This window comes from Hemiscyllium ocellatum, chromosome 1 (assembly GCF_020745735.1).
Source record: "Hemiscyllium ocellatum isolate sHemOce1 chromosome 1, sHemOce1.pat.X.cur, whole genome shotgun sequence".
NCBI classification, from domain to species: Eukaryota; Metazoa; Chordata; class Chondrichthyes; order Orectolobiformes; family Hemiscylliidae; genus Hemiscyllium; species Hemiscyllium ocellatum.
Window position 1 is genome coordinate 87,355,658 of NC_083401.1, and position 13,360 is coordinate 87,369,017.

The 13,360-nt window shown below is 37.6% G+C and overlaps 1 protein-coding gene across 6 annotated transcripts in view; it reads right to left on the bottom strand.

Moving 5' to 3' along the window:
* The window catches only part of pcm1 (pericentriolar material 1), a 156,418-nt gene that overhangs the window by 65,197 nt on the left and 77,861 nt on the right, over nucleotides 1-13,360 (bottom strand). For all 6 annotated transcript variants that reach the window (XM_060823968.1, XM_060823962.1, XM_060823943.1 and 3 more), the window contains 5 exons: nucleotides 8,796-8,925; nucleotides 8,318-8,452; nucleotides 5,716-5,906; nucleotides 2,276-2,509; nucleotides 1,016-1,235 (listed from right to left, as the gene is read on the bottom strand). In XM_060823968.1, coding sequence (XP_060679951.1) covers nucleotides 1,016-1,235; nucleotides 2,276-2,509; nucleotides 5,716-5,906; nucleotides 8,318-8,452; nucleotides 8,796-8,925 — 910 coding nt within the window. The remainder of the gene's footprint in view (nucleotides 1-1,015; nucleotides 1,236-2,275; nucleotides 2,510-5,715; nucleotides 5,907-8,317; nucleotides 8,453-8,795; nucleotides 8,926-13,360) is intronic.

Here is a 13,360-nt window from a genome sequence, read left to right on the forward strand (position 1 = left end):
TGAGAGCCGTCAACAAAATCCTTTCACCTTCAGAATAACTTTAGAATACTTCAGTCTTCCATCATTTGGAACAATCTAAGTTGATCCTTTTGTCTCTGAAATGGATCTTATGGTCTTCTTTCAGATTTAAGTATTAATTTTAATCAGATTTTACTCTGGCTCAATTCCATGTAGCCAAGCATTTAGTGCTCCAACAACTTTCTACTTGAATACATTTCTCTGAATTTTACTATTTTAAGGAGATGATTTTGAATTGAAGATCTTAAATTGCTAACTCCAACTATAATAACCTGAGTGCAATCCTTCCTTTGGAAAGTCTTTTATACTCCATGTCGTACTTCAATTTAAATCGTCATAGTTTTTCCTCATAATTTTACTGTGTCACCTGATGGATTGACAGTCACAGTTCACTGTCCTTTCTATCACAGAGCATAAAATGATATACATAATATCAACTTTGGCTCAACTACTGCCTTATTGAATGTACCATAATCTTTTTGTCTTGCACACCTCAGGCCTCTTTATAAGGCCTCTTGATTGGTTTACTTTTGCAAGAAACTATATATTCCAAGCTTGGACTGTTTATACCCAAATTCATTGCTTTTTTTTTTGAGTATGTACCACTTAATAATCTTCCTCTCAAAATATATTACTTCACACTTCCCCACAATAAATGATTGCTTTCAACTATGTGTTTAAACTGCATTCTCCAGAGAAGTCCATTATAGTTTGCTGATGGACACACTTTATACTTTTAAGTATTGTCAGAAAATTCCCACTAAATTCTTCTTTCCAAATGTGAACAACCATGGACCATATTTTCTTCCCAATAACAGACATTTCAGGTTTGAATAACGGTCCAAGTATTTCTAATCTGCGTGTCTCTCACAATGAAAAGATACAAACTGTTCAAATGACAATCTATACAAAATAAAAGGAAACCAGATATGTAAGCTGCAAACTCTTTTCAGGCAATGGGGGAGACAAAAGGAAAAATTCCAAAAATACTTCCCACCTGCTGGTCCTGCATCAGGGTTTGGCACATATTTGTGCTGAATTCTAATTGCCTGGTGAGTTGGTTTACTTGTTCTTGCCAGTGCTCTCTCTCCTCCACATAGGAAAGATCAGCTGCCCAGCGCAGATTTTCCTGACGACGCATACCAACATTATGTTGTTTGTTTTTGTGGAACGAACGATAGTTCCCGTCAGAGGAACATGTTCGCTTATCTTTCCACCTGTGGAAGTGACAGAAGGGAAATTATATTTAACAGAAGTTTAGTATTATTTGAAAGTCAGTCAACCACCAATACAGTCAACAGTTTAAATGAGACAGTTCATTGAAATGAATTTACTTGAATATAAGTTATTGATTAACATAAATCAATGCCAACAACTGAGACAGACACAGCACTAGTCCCATGACTCCACATATCACAACAAAAATACAAATATTTTACTGAAATCTTGGAAAGGTCAATCATAAACAAACTTAGACCTGGTCTCCCACAAGAGAAACTTATAAAGCCTGGAACAGGTATTACACACTCAGAAAGAATAAACACAACAGTAAACAGCAAATGAGTAGAAAAAAACTAACCATTTACGAAAAAAAATTGAAAAATGCACCTGTACTGTTTACTTGTCACCTTACTCTAAACAGAAGTCTCATAATTAGGACTCTTGAATATAATTTGTCTCAAAAATTTCTTGAAAATCAATATGGCAATCCTACAGCCGACCTCTTTACAACTTCCTTACTTGGTACTTATAGCAAGAATTTAAGTAGCAGAAGCTATATTAGAAAACATTAAGTAACTATAATGCAGAAAATTAATATCTCAAATAGAATTCTAATTCAGAGGACAGGTTAAAGCTACAAACTCTGGCTTTTTGACAATTGTCAAGACATTATACCTATGATCTAAGGACAGAAGGCAGCAATTATCATTTGTAAGTCCTTCACAATATGCAAGCAGTGAGAACAGGAATCTCTTGGTCAAGCAAGCTTGATGTGATGTGGTGCCCTGAAGCCACAGCCTCAATGACAGGCTTGTAGCCTATCATGGGAAAAGCTAGATAGGGAATGGAATATAAGCCTGTGCTTTCTCTGCTCCATATGCTACCAACTGAGAGAGAAGGTGGTGGTGCTTTCATGAATGTGGAATTGACGAGTCTATCTTTGCTGAAAGGACATTTTAGGTTATGTTGCTTATGGTTGGGTAAACTGTTCACAACTATATATATATTCTTTGAATACTTCTGAACTACAGCCCACCTTTTCTTGCTCTCTCTGGAATTCCGTGCTCCTTGGCTTCGTTCTTGATTGGGGTACACTGTATATGTTTCATGAGAGCTTGTTTCAACTTCTGAGTTGGCAATGGCATCAGATCGTTCATCATTCTCTTCTTCGTCACCAGCATCATTGTTATTCTCTTCCTCTTCATCATCCTCCTCCTCCTCATCATCATCTAATGCACCCTGGGTAGAACCACCCCAAGTAGCCATGGTCCTGGGAAAAACGAAGAATTTTAATATTAATTTAAATTACTATTCCAACCCCTTTGGACACTCTTGTAGATAAATGAGGGCCTCGCAAACACAAAGAAAGGTTCAAAATAAAATTTCTCATTTTGCATAAAAATTTACCCTACCTATTCTGTTCTAAGGTATCAACAGCAAAATTCCCTAAGGTTTACTTTTTCTCATGACTCCAAAACCACTAAGAATGGATAAATGCCTAGGTTGTCCATCAGTGGGAACGAGCTCCAAAACAAACACTGAAGGATGAACAAAAATAAAATTATTTTTTCTCTTCTAGTCATAAGAGTTGCAAATAAAATTGTATTACTTGGCTGTAACCCAGTTCATGGCAAAGGAATTTAGTCTAAGTGTAGTAAAACAATCATTTCAGATCAACATTAATCATCACTGTTGGCAATAGTTTAAGTTGGAAATGTCAATTTGCCTCGAATCAATTCTAATTAATATTATAGCCACACACTGATGCATCATTTACATTCCTAGTTCATAGGAGTGCCAAATAACTTTTCAGTATAATAATGATCTATGTTTAGTGTGGCACTATCACCTCCAAGTTACAAAATAAATTAGTTCAGACAAATAGCATGCAGGAATTAAATACAAGATTTATGTTAGCACTTGATCTGGATGAGATGTCGCCCTGTTAAGAGACAGTCCAAATAAAACGTTGGAAATTCTTGTTGTGTTCTGGCCAACATCTATACTTCAGAAACAAATTTGCTAGTAATTTAACAAGCAGTTGTTTGCGCAATATTGCTGTGTAAAACTAGCTGTTACATTTGTCAACAGCAACTGAAAAAGAAATTGATGTGACATGCTTTGGACTGTCGAGAAGATATGAAAGAAATATATAAATTGAAGAAGTTTTCTTTGAATTAATAGCTGGTCAATTTTTTTCCTTCATTCACTTATGGGATATAGGTGCTGCTGGCTGAATCAGCATTTATTGCCCATCCCCAGCCTGCCCCTGAGGGTCTTCAGTAAATTGTTTGCAGTACATCTTATAGATAGTGCTGCTACTGAGTACCGGTGGTGGTGGTGGTGGTGGTGGTGGATGTGGTGCCAATCAAGTGTGCTGATTTGATAGCAATGGTGTCCAGCTTCTTCACTGTTGCTGGAACTGCACTCATCCAGGCAAGTGAGGGTGTAGACCATCAAATTTCTCACTTGAACCTTACCGATAGTGGACAGGCTTTGAGGAGTCAGGAGCTCCAGTATTCCTAATCTCTGATCTGCTCTCATAGCCACTGTATTTTTATTCCTACGATGTGGAAGTGCTGGTGTTGGACTGGGTGGACAAAGTTAAAAATTTCACAACACCACATTATAATTAAACAGGTTTATTTGGAAGTACAAGCATTCGGAGCTCTGCTTTTGTTCAAAAAGCACACAATCTGTCGGCAGTCAGTCCATGTGACATTTTATCAATTCTTACTTTGGAAACAGAACCAGTCTGACTCAAGGTTGGGATACTGATTCTAACCTCACATCTTTAATGCACTGTCTGAGCTGAGATGTCACTTTTTAAATAAAACCTTAAGTTATCTCAGGAATATGACTTTAAAGAAGTTCAGGCATTTACATATTAATGAATTAAAACCTGCAGCCCATTCTAAATGATGAAAGACTTAACAGCAATTTAGGTTTGTTCAATACATCGCATCATTTGTATGAGACTTTGATCTGATACTATTAATTCTGTGTCATACTCAGATGTACAGCATGGAAACAGACCCTCCATTCCAACCCGCCCATGCCGACCAGATATCCCAACCCAATCTAGTCCCACCTGCCAGCATCTGGCCCATATCTCTCCAAACCTTTCCTGTTTATATACCCATCCAAATGCCTCTTTAAATATTGCAATTGTACCAACCTCCACCACATTCTCTGGCAGCTCATTCCAAAAACATACCACCCTCTGCTTGAAAACATTGCCTTTTAGGTCTCTTTTATATCTTTCCCCCTCACCCTAAACCTATGCCCTCTAGTCCTGGACTTCCCGATCCCAGGGAAAGACTTTGCTTATTTATCCTATCCATGCCCCTCATAATTTTGTAAACCTCTATAAGGTCACCCCTCAGCCTCCGATGCTCCAGGGAAAACAGCCCCAGCCTGTTCAGCCTCTCCCTGTAGCTCAGATCCTCCAACCCTGGCAACATCCTTGTGTCCTTTGATTCTGCCCCACTAGTTGTCTGATGAAGGAGTAGTGCTCCAAAAGCTTGTACTTCCAAATAAACCTGTTGGACTATAACCTGGTGTTGTGTGATTTTTAAACTTTATATTTCTAGTCCAGGGTGTTATTAACTGTCATTTGTGAGGGAAGTATTGATCAGGTCTTGTTATATTTGGATATGACTGCTTCAACACCCAAGGGGTCGCAAATAGTGCTGAACATTGTGCAGTTATCAGTAAATGTCCCTATTTCTGACCTTAGGATGAGGGGAAGGTCATTGACAAAGATAATTGAGTCTCCGGCAGACCTCCAATAACCACAATCATCTTCCTATGTGCCAGCAGACAGATTTCACCTGATTCCCAATTACTCCAGGTTTGCTCTTTAATGCCACCTGATCAAATGCAGCTTACATGTCAAGGGCAGTCACACCCAACTCACATCTGGAATTCCACTCTTCCTCCTTGTTTAAACCAAGGTTGGAATGAGATCTGGAGCCAAGTGGCCCAACAGAATCTAAACTGGGTGTCAATGAGCAGGTTGCTTTTGAAGACACCTTCCATGACAATCAAAAGTAGACTGATGTGGCGGCAATTGGATCGGCTGAATTTGTCCTGCTTTGTGTCAGCATGGAAGAGAGAACCAATTCAATATCCTGGCTGAGCTTTCATTGTCATGGAGTGCTCATTGTGGAGAATACACATCAAAAAATGGAAAATAGCCCAATTAGTGTCTCTGACAATTTGATGAGGTAAGAAGTGGTAAAACAACAGTTAATATAATTAGCTTACAAAAAGCAATCCATTGATCCATTTCAAATAAGAAAAAAACAAAATTATTTTGAACTTTAGCAAACTGTAGGCCATTTGATTAACCACAGCAGAGCAATTATTGGATGTTGACAACTATCAAGTTCCAATTAACCTGCCTAATCCAGGTCAAGTGCAGATAGTACAAAGCTTAATTGAGCAAATTTTGCTTATATACTCTATTCTAACCTTTCAGTTCTGCTGAGCTGCTGAGTATCCTGTGTCTCTGTGCCTTCACTTTTAACCGATGCAGCAACAATGGAGTTGTTTTCGGTCAGTGTTTTTTGCCGTTGATGCTCTGCCATCAATGCTTCAAGTTGTTTTCTTCTTTGACGCAATTCTTCACGGAGAATTTGATGTCTGCGCATCTCAGACCACAGCTAATTATCATTGAAAATCACTTAATCAAGCAAAGTAATACTCATTGTTAAAATCAAAGTGCATCAATTTATAGGAGCAGCACTTGTTTAGAAGGCAGTAGTGAGGGACTGCCTTGAACCACGGCTGTCCATATTAGAAACTGAGTGACTTATTAGGCCAATTTAGAGGGTAGTTGTTAAAGAGCTGGAGTCACTGAGATAAAGGGGGAGATTTCTTTCCCTGAAAGACATGAGTGCACCAGATGGATTGCAATCACAATTCAGAATTAACATCATGAACATTTTAGAGACTAATTTCTGTTAAATAGGTTAGTTGGAATTCCTTGGGCTGTCATGGTAGAAATTGAAGTAATGTCTCTGAATTCATAGTCCCAAAGTATTAACACCATACTATCAATATTAAAATGCACTCCAGTCAGTTGAGACCCATAGTCATATTGAACTCAAAACATTAACTCAGTTCTCTGTCCACAGATGCCATCAGATCTGCCAAGTTTCTCCAGCATTTTTTACCTTTAGTCAATATTAATAAACTGTGGCTTTCCATCCAAACAATATCAAATTAGAGTTGTCACAAATCTCTTTCAATTGCCTCCTTGCAATCCAGTGCCCTACTACGCAATTAACTTTCCATAGCCAAGTAACTCCATGTCAACAACTAATAACTACTTTAAAAATGATCTGGGTCCCTTTCAAAAGGGCCATCAGTCACTTTTGAAAATGTCAACCTGACCACTCCAGTGTTACAAGCGATTACCTTAGACTTATCATCTCCAATTTGACTAACATTGATATGCTGTTTGATACCACATGTGAACCAGTAGTCTCTTTATACACAAGTGGAAAAATAAGAATCCATGAAGTTTAGCATTACCTTGAAAAGCATTACAGTGTGCAACCTGTTGATCCTGTTCCACATCTAGTGGTGTTCTAAAGTGCACAATTTGTCCATGAATATTACATACTGCTGTCATCACAAACAAGCGTTAGTGGCTTGTACACCTATTACACTAGAAGCAAAATCCTCACTAACACCATCATTACATCTGTGGTCAATGCCACCAGACTTATTATTTCTCCTCAGGAGTGACTGTACATAAACCATGACAGCAATGTGCATTTATATTCTATCTTTAATGTAGTGAAGTGCCTCGAGGCACTTGATGGGAGCATCATAATATAAGCAATATATACTGAAACACATATGGAACTAACTTGATTGATTGAAGTGAGTCTTATTGATGAGCTCAGAGACAGCATAAAGGATAATAGAGGCAAACCTGGATGGAGAGAAATAAGTCCAGGGCTAAGACCAGGGGAAATCTTCCACAATGCCCCACTGTATTCCACATGACAATCCTCACTAGATCTTTGAATCCCTACCACTTCATGCAAACAAATTAAAGGTTTTATCCTTATTTTTCACATTCAATGGCTTAATTACCTGCTCACCTCTGTCATCTTCTCCAATCAACTGGCTAGAACACATTCTTGTATTGTAGCATTGGTGTACAGTGTGTCCCCTACGATCTTCACTCAGTTTTGGTACAATAACAACCATGAGAATTTGTTTCCTAAATACTGTTGACTGATGTCCTCTCTCTCAACAACTTGAAAAGTTCTTCAAAAACCCATCTTTCATGACTATTTGAATTCTCAGGGAGGAGAAAGTGAGGACTGCAGATCCTGGAGAGTGTGTTGCTGGAAAAGCACAGCAGATCAGACAGCACCAGAGGAGTAGAAGAATCTACTTTGCAGGCACATTCCTTCATCAGGAATGAGGCTTCTGGGTCAGAGCTGAGAAATAAATGGGAGGGGGGTGGGCTTGGGGGAAAGTAGCTGGGAGAGAAATAGGTGGATGAAGGTGAGGGAGAAGGCGATATATCAGAGGGGGGACCTACGGACAGGTCAGGAAGGCAGTGCCGAGTTGGAGGTTTGGGACTGGGATAATGTGGTGGAGGGAAAATGAGGAAGCTGTTGAAACCCACATCTATCCTGTGTGGTTGCAGGTTCCCAAGGTGGAATATGAGGCGTTCTTCCTCCAGGCGTGAGGTAGTAGTGGTTTTGGCAGTGGAGGCAGCCCAGGACCTGCATGCCCTCAACAGAATGGGAGGGGGGAGTTGAAATGTTCAGCCATGGGGCTAATGGGTGTGGGTGTCCCAGAGATGTTGCACAAGAAGGCATCCTGTCTCCCCGATGTAGAGGAGACCACACCGGGTGCAACGGTGTGCTCACCATTTCTCACCCGCTTCCAACTCTGCAGCTGTAATGTTCAATAAAGGTTGTGATATGTTTTCTAACTAAAAGGAATAACTAAGCACATTTATGGTAAATCATTCCTTGTCGAACAAATGTTGCACAAATAAAGTAACTGCATAAAGAAATATAATATACTAACAGTTGTTCGTTACCTCACTATCAGGGGGTGGAGCCGCAACTGGGTCAGGTAGAGCTTTTGCTGTTGCAGTCTGACCACTGATTGCTGGGGTTGATGTAACGATGGGAACTTTTATTTTTGACAAGTTTCCTGCACAAGATGTTGATAACTGCAAGTGAACAAAGTTAATATGTAATACACAGTACTAATCAGTAAAATCCCTCGCCATGTATTAACTTTCATTTGAAATACGTGAACATTTACTTTCTATGCAAGTTTTGAACAAAACATGAAATTTTTAAAAACTTTATCTATTACTTGTCAAGTCATTAACTAGAGTTGAATTTATCAATCTATACTTTCATATCACTTCAAGAACAAAGTAAAGAAGTTAAAAGCACAAGTAATTTTAAGGAAAATATGAACATATTTCTGAAATGCATCATATCTGACAAAAGTAGAGATTTGTGTCTATTCCAAATTTTACTTAAAGAAATCAAACTTAAAACTACCTGCAGATCAGGGCATGATTTCTGCAGATGTCTAATCTTCTCTTGAATTTCCATCAACCTTTTTCTTTCTTCTTGTAATTGCTTCAACTCTTGCTGTTGTTGCTGAAGTTTTGCTTCATAAAACTTCTCTCTATTACAGGATTCGAAGAAATTAGAAAAAAACTCAATCAATATCACCTTTTATAGTTACTAGAAGTAAAACCATGATATGTCCCAAAGCTAAATTCAGAAATTGCCCCAAATAAAACAAAATGCTGCAAGATCAAATGTAGTTCTAAACAAAGAGATCGACAGCAAGCACAAGTTGAGACAATTATTTTGGTAAAACATTGATGTTATTATTCATAATGACATCTTTCTTGACATTTTTGAAAAAGACTGATGGGAAATTACATCTACTCATGTTAATAGATTATTTTACTTCAATATTATGGGAAAACTCAAAGAGGGGCAAATAAGATAAGAAAACTAAAAACGTGTGCGCACATTTGGCAGTAACAAACCCTCCAATGTGATTGCTCAGAGGCGCAGAACATACGTACAAACATTCAAAATAGGATGAGACCATTCAGCTCAAATCTGTTCAGGTTTGGAAATGAACATTCGATCTACCCTCTGATGAGTTTCAATTGCCTGGCCTAACAAGGATTTAATCACCTCTGTCTTAAAAGTATTTAATGACTCCGCCTCCACCATCTGAGTCAGAGTTACAAAGTCAAAAAATCCCGAGAGAAAAGAAAACTGTCTTCACATATCTATCCTGAAATGATAATCGCTAATTCTCAAGCAGGGCCTTGAATTCGGTATTGATCTATTAGAGGTCCATCTTGTCAAGATCATTCAGGATTTACACATCACTTACGATTCTAAACTTCAAGGAAACAAGCCCAGCCTGGCTAACATATTCTCAGAAGAGAACGTGTACATTCCAGGTATCAACCTAATAAACCTCCTCTGAACGGCCACCAATACATTGACATATTTCCTTAAATAAAGAGACCTAAACTGCAGAAAGTATTCTAGACATGGTCTCACTAATTCCCTGCATAATGAAGCTCACCATCCTTACTTGGTTGTTCAATCCCTTTTGTTATGAAGCATAGCAGTCCATTAGCCTTCTTGATTACATGCTGCACCTGCCAGAAACGCTTTAGGACTCATGCACCAGAACACAAATCCCACTGCACCTCAGAACTGTGCATTCTCCACTGAGATAATAGTCTCTCATTCCATTTTCCCCACCTAAGTGAATAATTTAGTATTTTCCAAAACGCTATTCCATCTGCCCATTTCTGTCCACTATTAGGACTAGTAGAATTTGACGAGTAGAAATTAACATTTCATTATTCATTTAGTTTTAGATATTTTCACAAAATATATTCATTGATTAATTTCATATTATCCTGCTAAACTATAACAGATATACATTTTAGTACTTTTAATATGAGGTGACTCATTTAGCCTTACTTGACAAAGAAACATACCAGGGAAACAGAAAGAATACAACATACTATCACGAAATCACAGAAATTACAACACAGAAGGCCACCATTTGGCCCATAGTGCCTGCACTGTCTCTCCCCATGACCATCATTACAGAGTATCAATCTCCTGCTTTTTCCCCTTTATCCTTGCACATTTCTTTATTCAAGTAATTGTCCAATGCCCTCTTGAATGCCTCAATGCAACCTACCTCTTCCACGTGAAACACTCCATAACTTCACTACTCACCAAGAGAAAAAAAGTTCTCATATCATCCTTGCTTCTGTTGCAAATCACTTGAAAGTATGTGCTCTCTTTCTTGTACCTTTTACAAACAGGAAGAATTTCTCCTTGTCAACTGTATCCAGCCTGCTCCTGATTTTGAAAGTGAAATCTCCTCTCAGGCTTCTTCAATCTATCCTCATCACTGTTCTCATCTCTGGAATCATTCTTGTAAATCCTTTCTGCACTCCCTTCAATGCATAAACATTCTTCCAATAATCTGTCAACTTGAACACTGGACTCCACCTAAGGTCCAATAAGCATTTTATACAGGTTCATCAGCATTTCTTCACTCCTGTACTCTGTGCTCCTTTTTAATAAAAGGATACAGTATGCTTTACTTACTAATCTCTCCACATGCCCTGTCATCTTCAATGACTTTGTACATATACACCCAGCTCTTTTTGGTCCTGCATTTTCTTTAGGATTGTACTATTTTGTTTTATGTTGTTATTCAAGTGTTCTTTATACCAAAATTGATCACCTACATATCTTTGCACTGAAATCACTTGCACCCATCTAATGAGCACATCAACTTGTCACCATTCTTTTGGAGTTCTACACTGTTCTCAGTTCACAGTTCTCCCAAAGTTAATATCACCAGCAAACATTAAAACTGTCCTCTGCACAACACAATCCAGATTAATTTATTGAACAGAAAGCAATGGTCTCAATACCAATCACTGAGGAACTCATCTACAAATTTTCCTCCAGCCCGAAAATACTAATTGACAATTATTCTGTTTCCTATCCCTCAACTAATTTTGAAACTATATTTCTATTGACCCTTTTAACCCATGGCCTATAACTTTCCTCACTTATGTTTAAGGATATAAGTCAAATGCCTGACACCCCTGTTTAGTTTATTTCCATTTAACAGAAACAGATAGGGAGAACTCAAAACCTTCAAGGGTAAAGAGGCAAATTTGTCTTCCCAGCTTATTAAAACCTTATCAAAAAAAAAATTGGTGTTAAGGAATTAAAAAATACAACAGCAGTGTTCTGCACTGACTTTGTTTTAATTCATAGTGTATTAAAAGAGAAGTTATTTTAGATTTGGCTAAATGTATTTTCGGTTTCAATTAATTTCAATATCAGTGGGCGCGTCTAAATTTGTAACTGTAGAATCCTTCTGAATTTTACTACTCAAAACTCAATGGTTATCTTATTCTTGATACGCTACCTGTATCATTTAATTATTATCTATTCTTGCACTGTTTTGTTATCTTCTGTATTAGTTATACAGAACTTAGAAGTTGGCAATTTTTTTTCACTATATCCTTTCCCTTAAAAACAACTCATTCAATGCAACACAGATAGAAAAACATCACTGAGCAGTTGGCCTCTAACATAAACATTCACTTAAGAAATTTGGTTCAATGAAAACTTGGACCAATTAAGCCACAACAGACAATAACCTCATCGTTTCAATCATAAGAACCTGACAGCATATAGCTCCCTGCCTTAAGCAGATGGTCAAAGACAACATCATAATTTATCTAATATTAATCAAAAATCATAAGTAACAATAATAGACTACAATGAAGAGGATGTGCCCATGGATAACTTACACCTAAAGGAACTAATCAGGAGACACTGGAAGATGATATCAGTTAATGTCCATTACCCTGATAAGGTATTTAAAGATTGATTATGCATCCCTTACAACAATCGGTAATGAGCCCACCTCACTGAGGTCACAGTGTCATAACCTAACTGATCATATTCTGGGTCGTAGAAATGGTTCATAGGGACCATTTTCAACAATTGAGGGAATTGAGCCAACAAACATTTTCCTGCTCATCTCAGAAATTTCGAGAATCTGTACTACATTAATTTTAATGCTTCTACCTTTTGCAGATCAGGATCATTGATTAGTATAACATTTACAATCCAGGAAACCACTGAATTCATGAATTCAATGCCAGCTCTGCAAGAGCAACTCTAAGTCCCAACTTTCCATGCCTTCTCTGTTGCACTGCAAACTTTCTTTTGAAATCTTACTCAACTCCTTTTTAAAAACTCCAATTGCAGCTGTTGCCACAACACTTTTAGGGTGCATATTCTTGATCTACATCAATCTTGTTCCTTTATCAAGATTCAGTGTTCTCAAATTCTTCAGCTTTATTGGAACAGTTTTACTTGGTCCAGTCCTTCATTTTTAAAAAAAATCATTCCTCTAAATCTCCTTTCAACCTTCCCTTCTCTAAGGAGAAAGAAGGAATTTCTTCTCAAACTGTTAATTGTTGCAAGTCACCTCTCCAGAGAGGAGCTATGTTAAAGTCATTGAATTATTCAAGACAGAATTAGCACATTTTTGATCTACAGAGGAGGCAAGATTTTACGGTAAGCAGGAAAGAGCAGTTAGGGTCATAATCATATCTGCCATTATTTTAATGAATAACAGAGCAGGCTTAAGAGGTCAATAGGCAACTCCTGCTCTTATTTCTTACATAATTATATCAGCAATCTTTTAATCACTATACCTATTGTGCTAAATTGGCTCATTGGTAGCAACCTTGCTTTTTTGAGTTAGATGATTGATTTTTCAGAGTTTGAGTTCAACAGTTTGTCTGCTTATTCAGTGTAAATGAGGCATTCAATTTTAATCTGGTAGTTCAAATTAACTTTGAAGATCTCATACTACTAGATGAGTAAAATGTGTTTTTGAATGTCCTGGTGATGTCTCCTTTTGTTAGTACAATCAAATTACAAATTGCACAAAGGAACAGTGAGACATCACCAGGACATTCAAAAATACATTTTACTCATCTAGTAATATGAAATCTTCAAAGTTAATT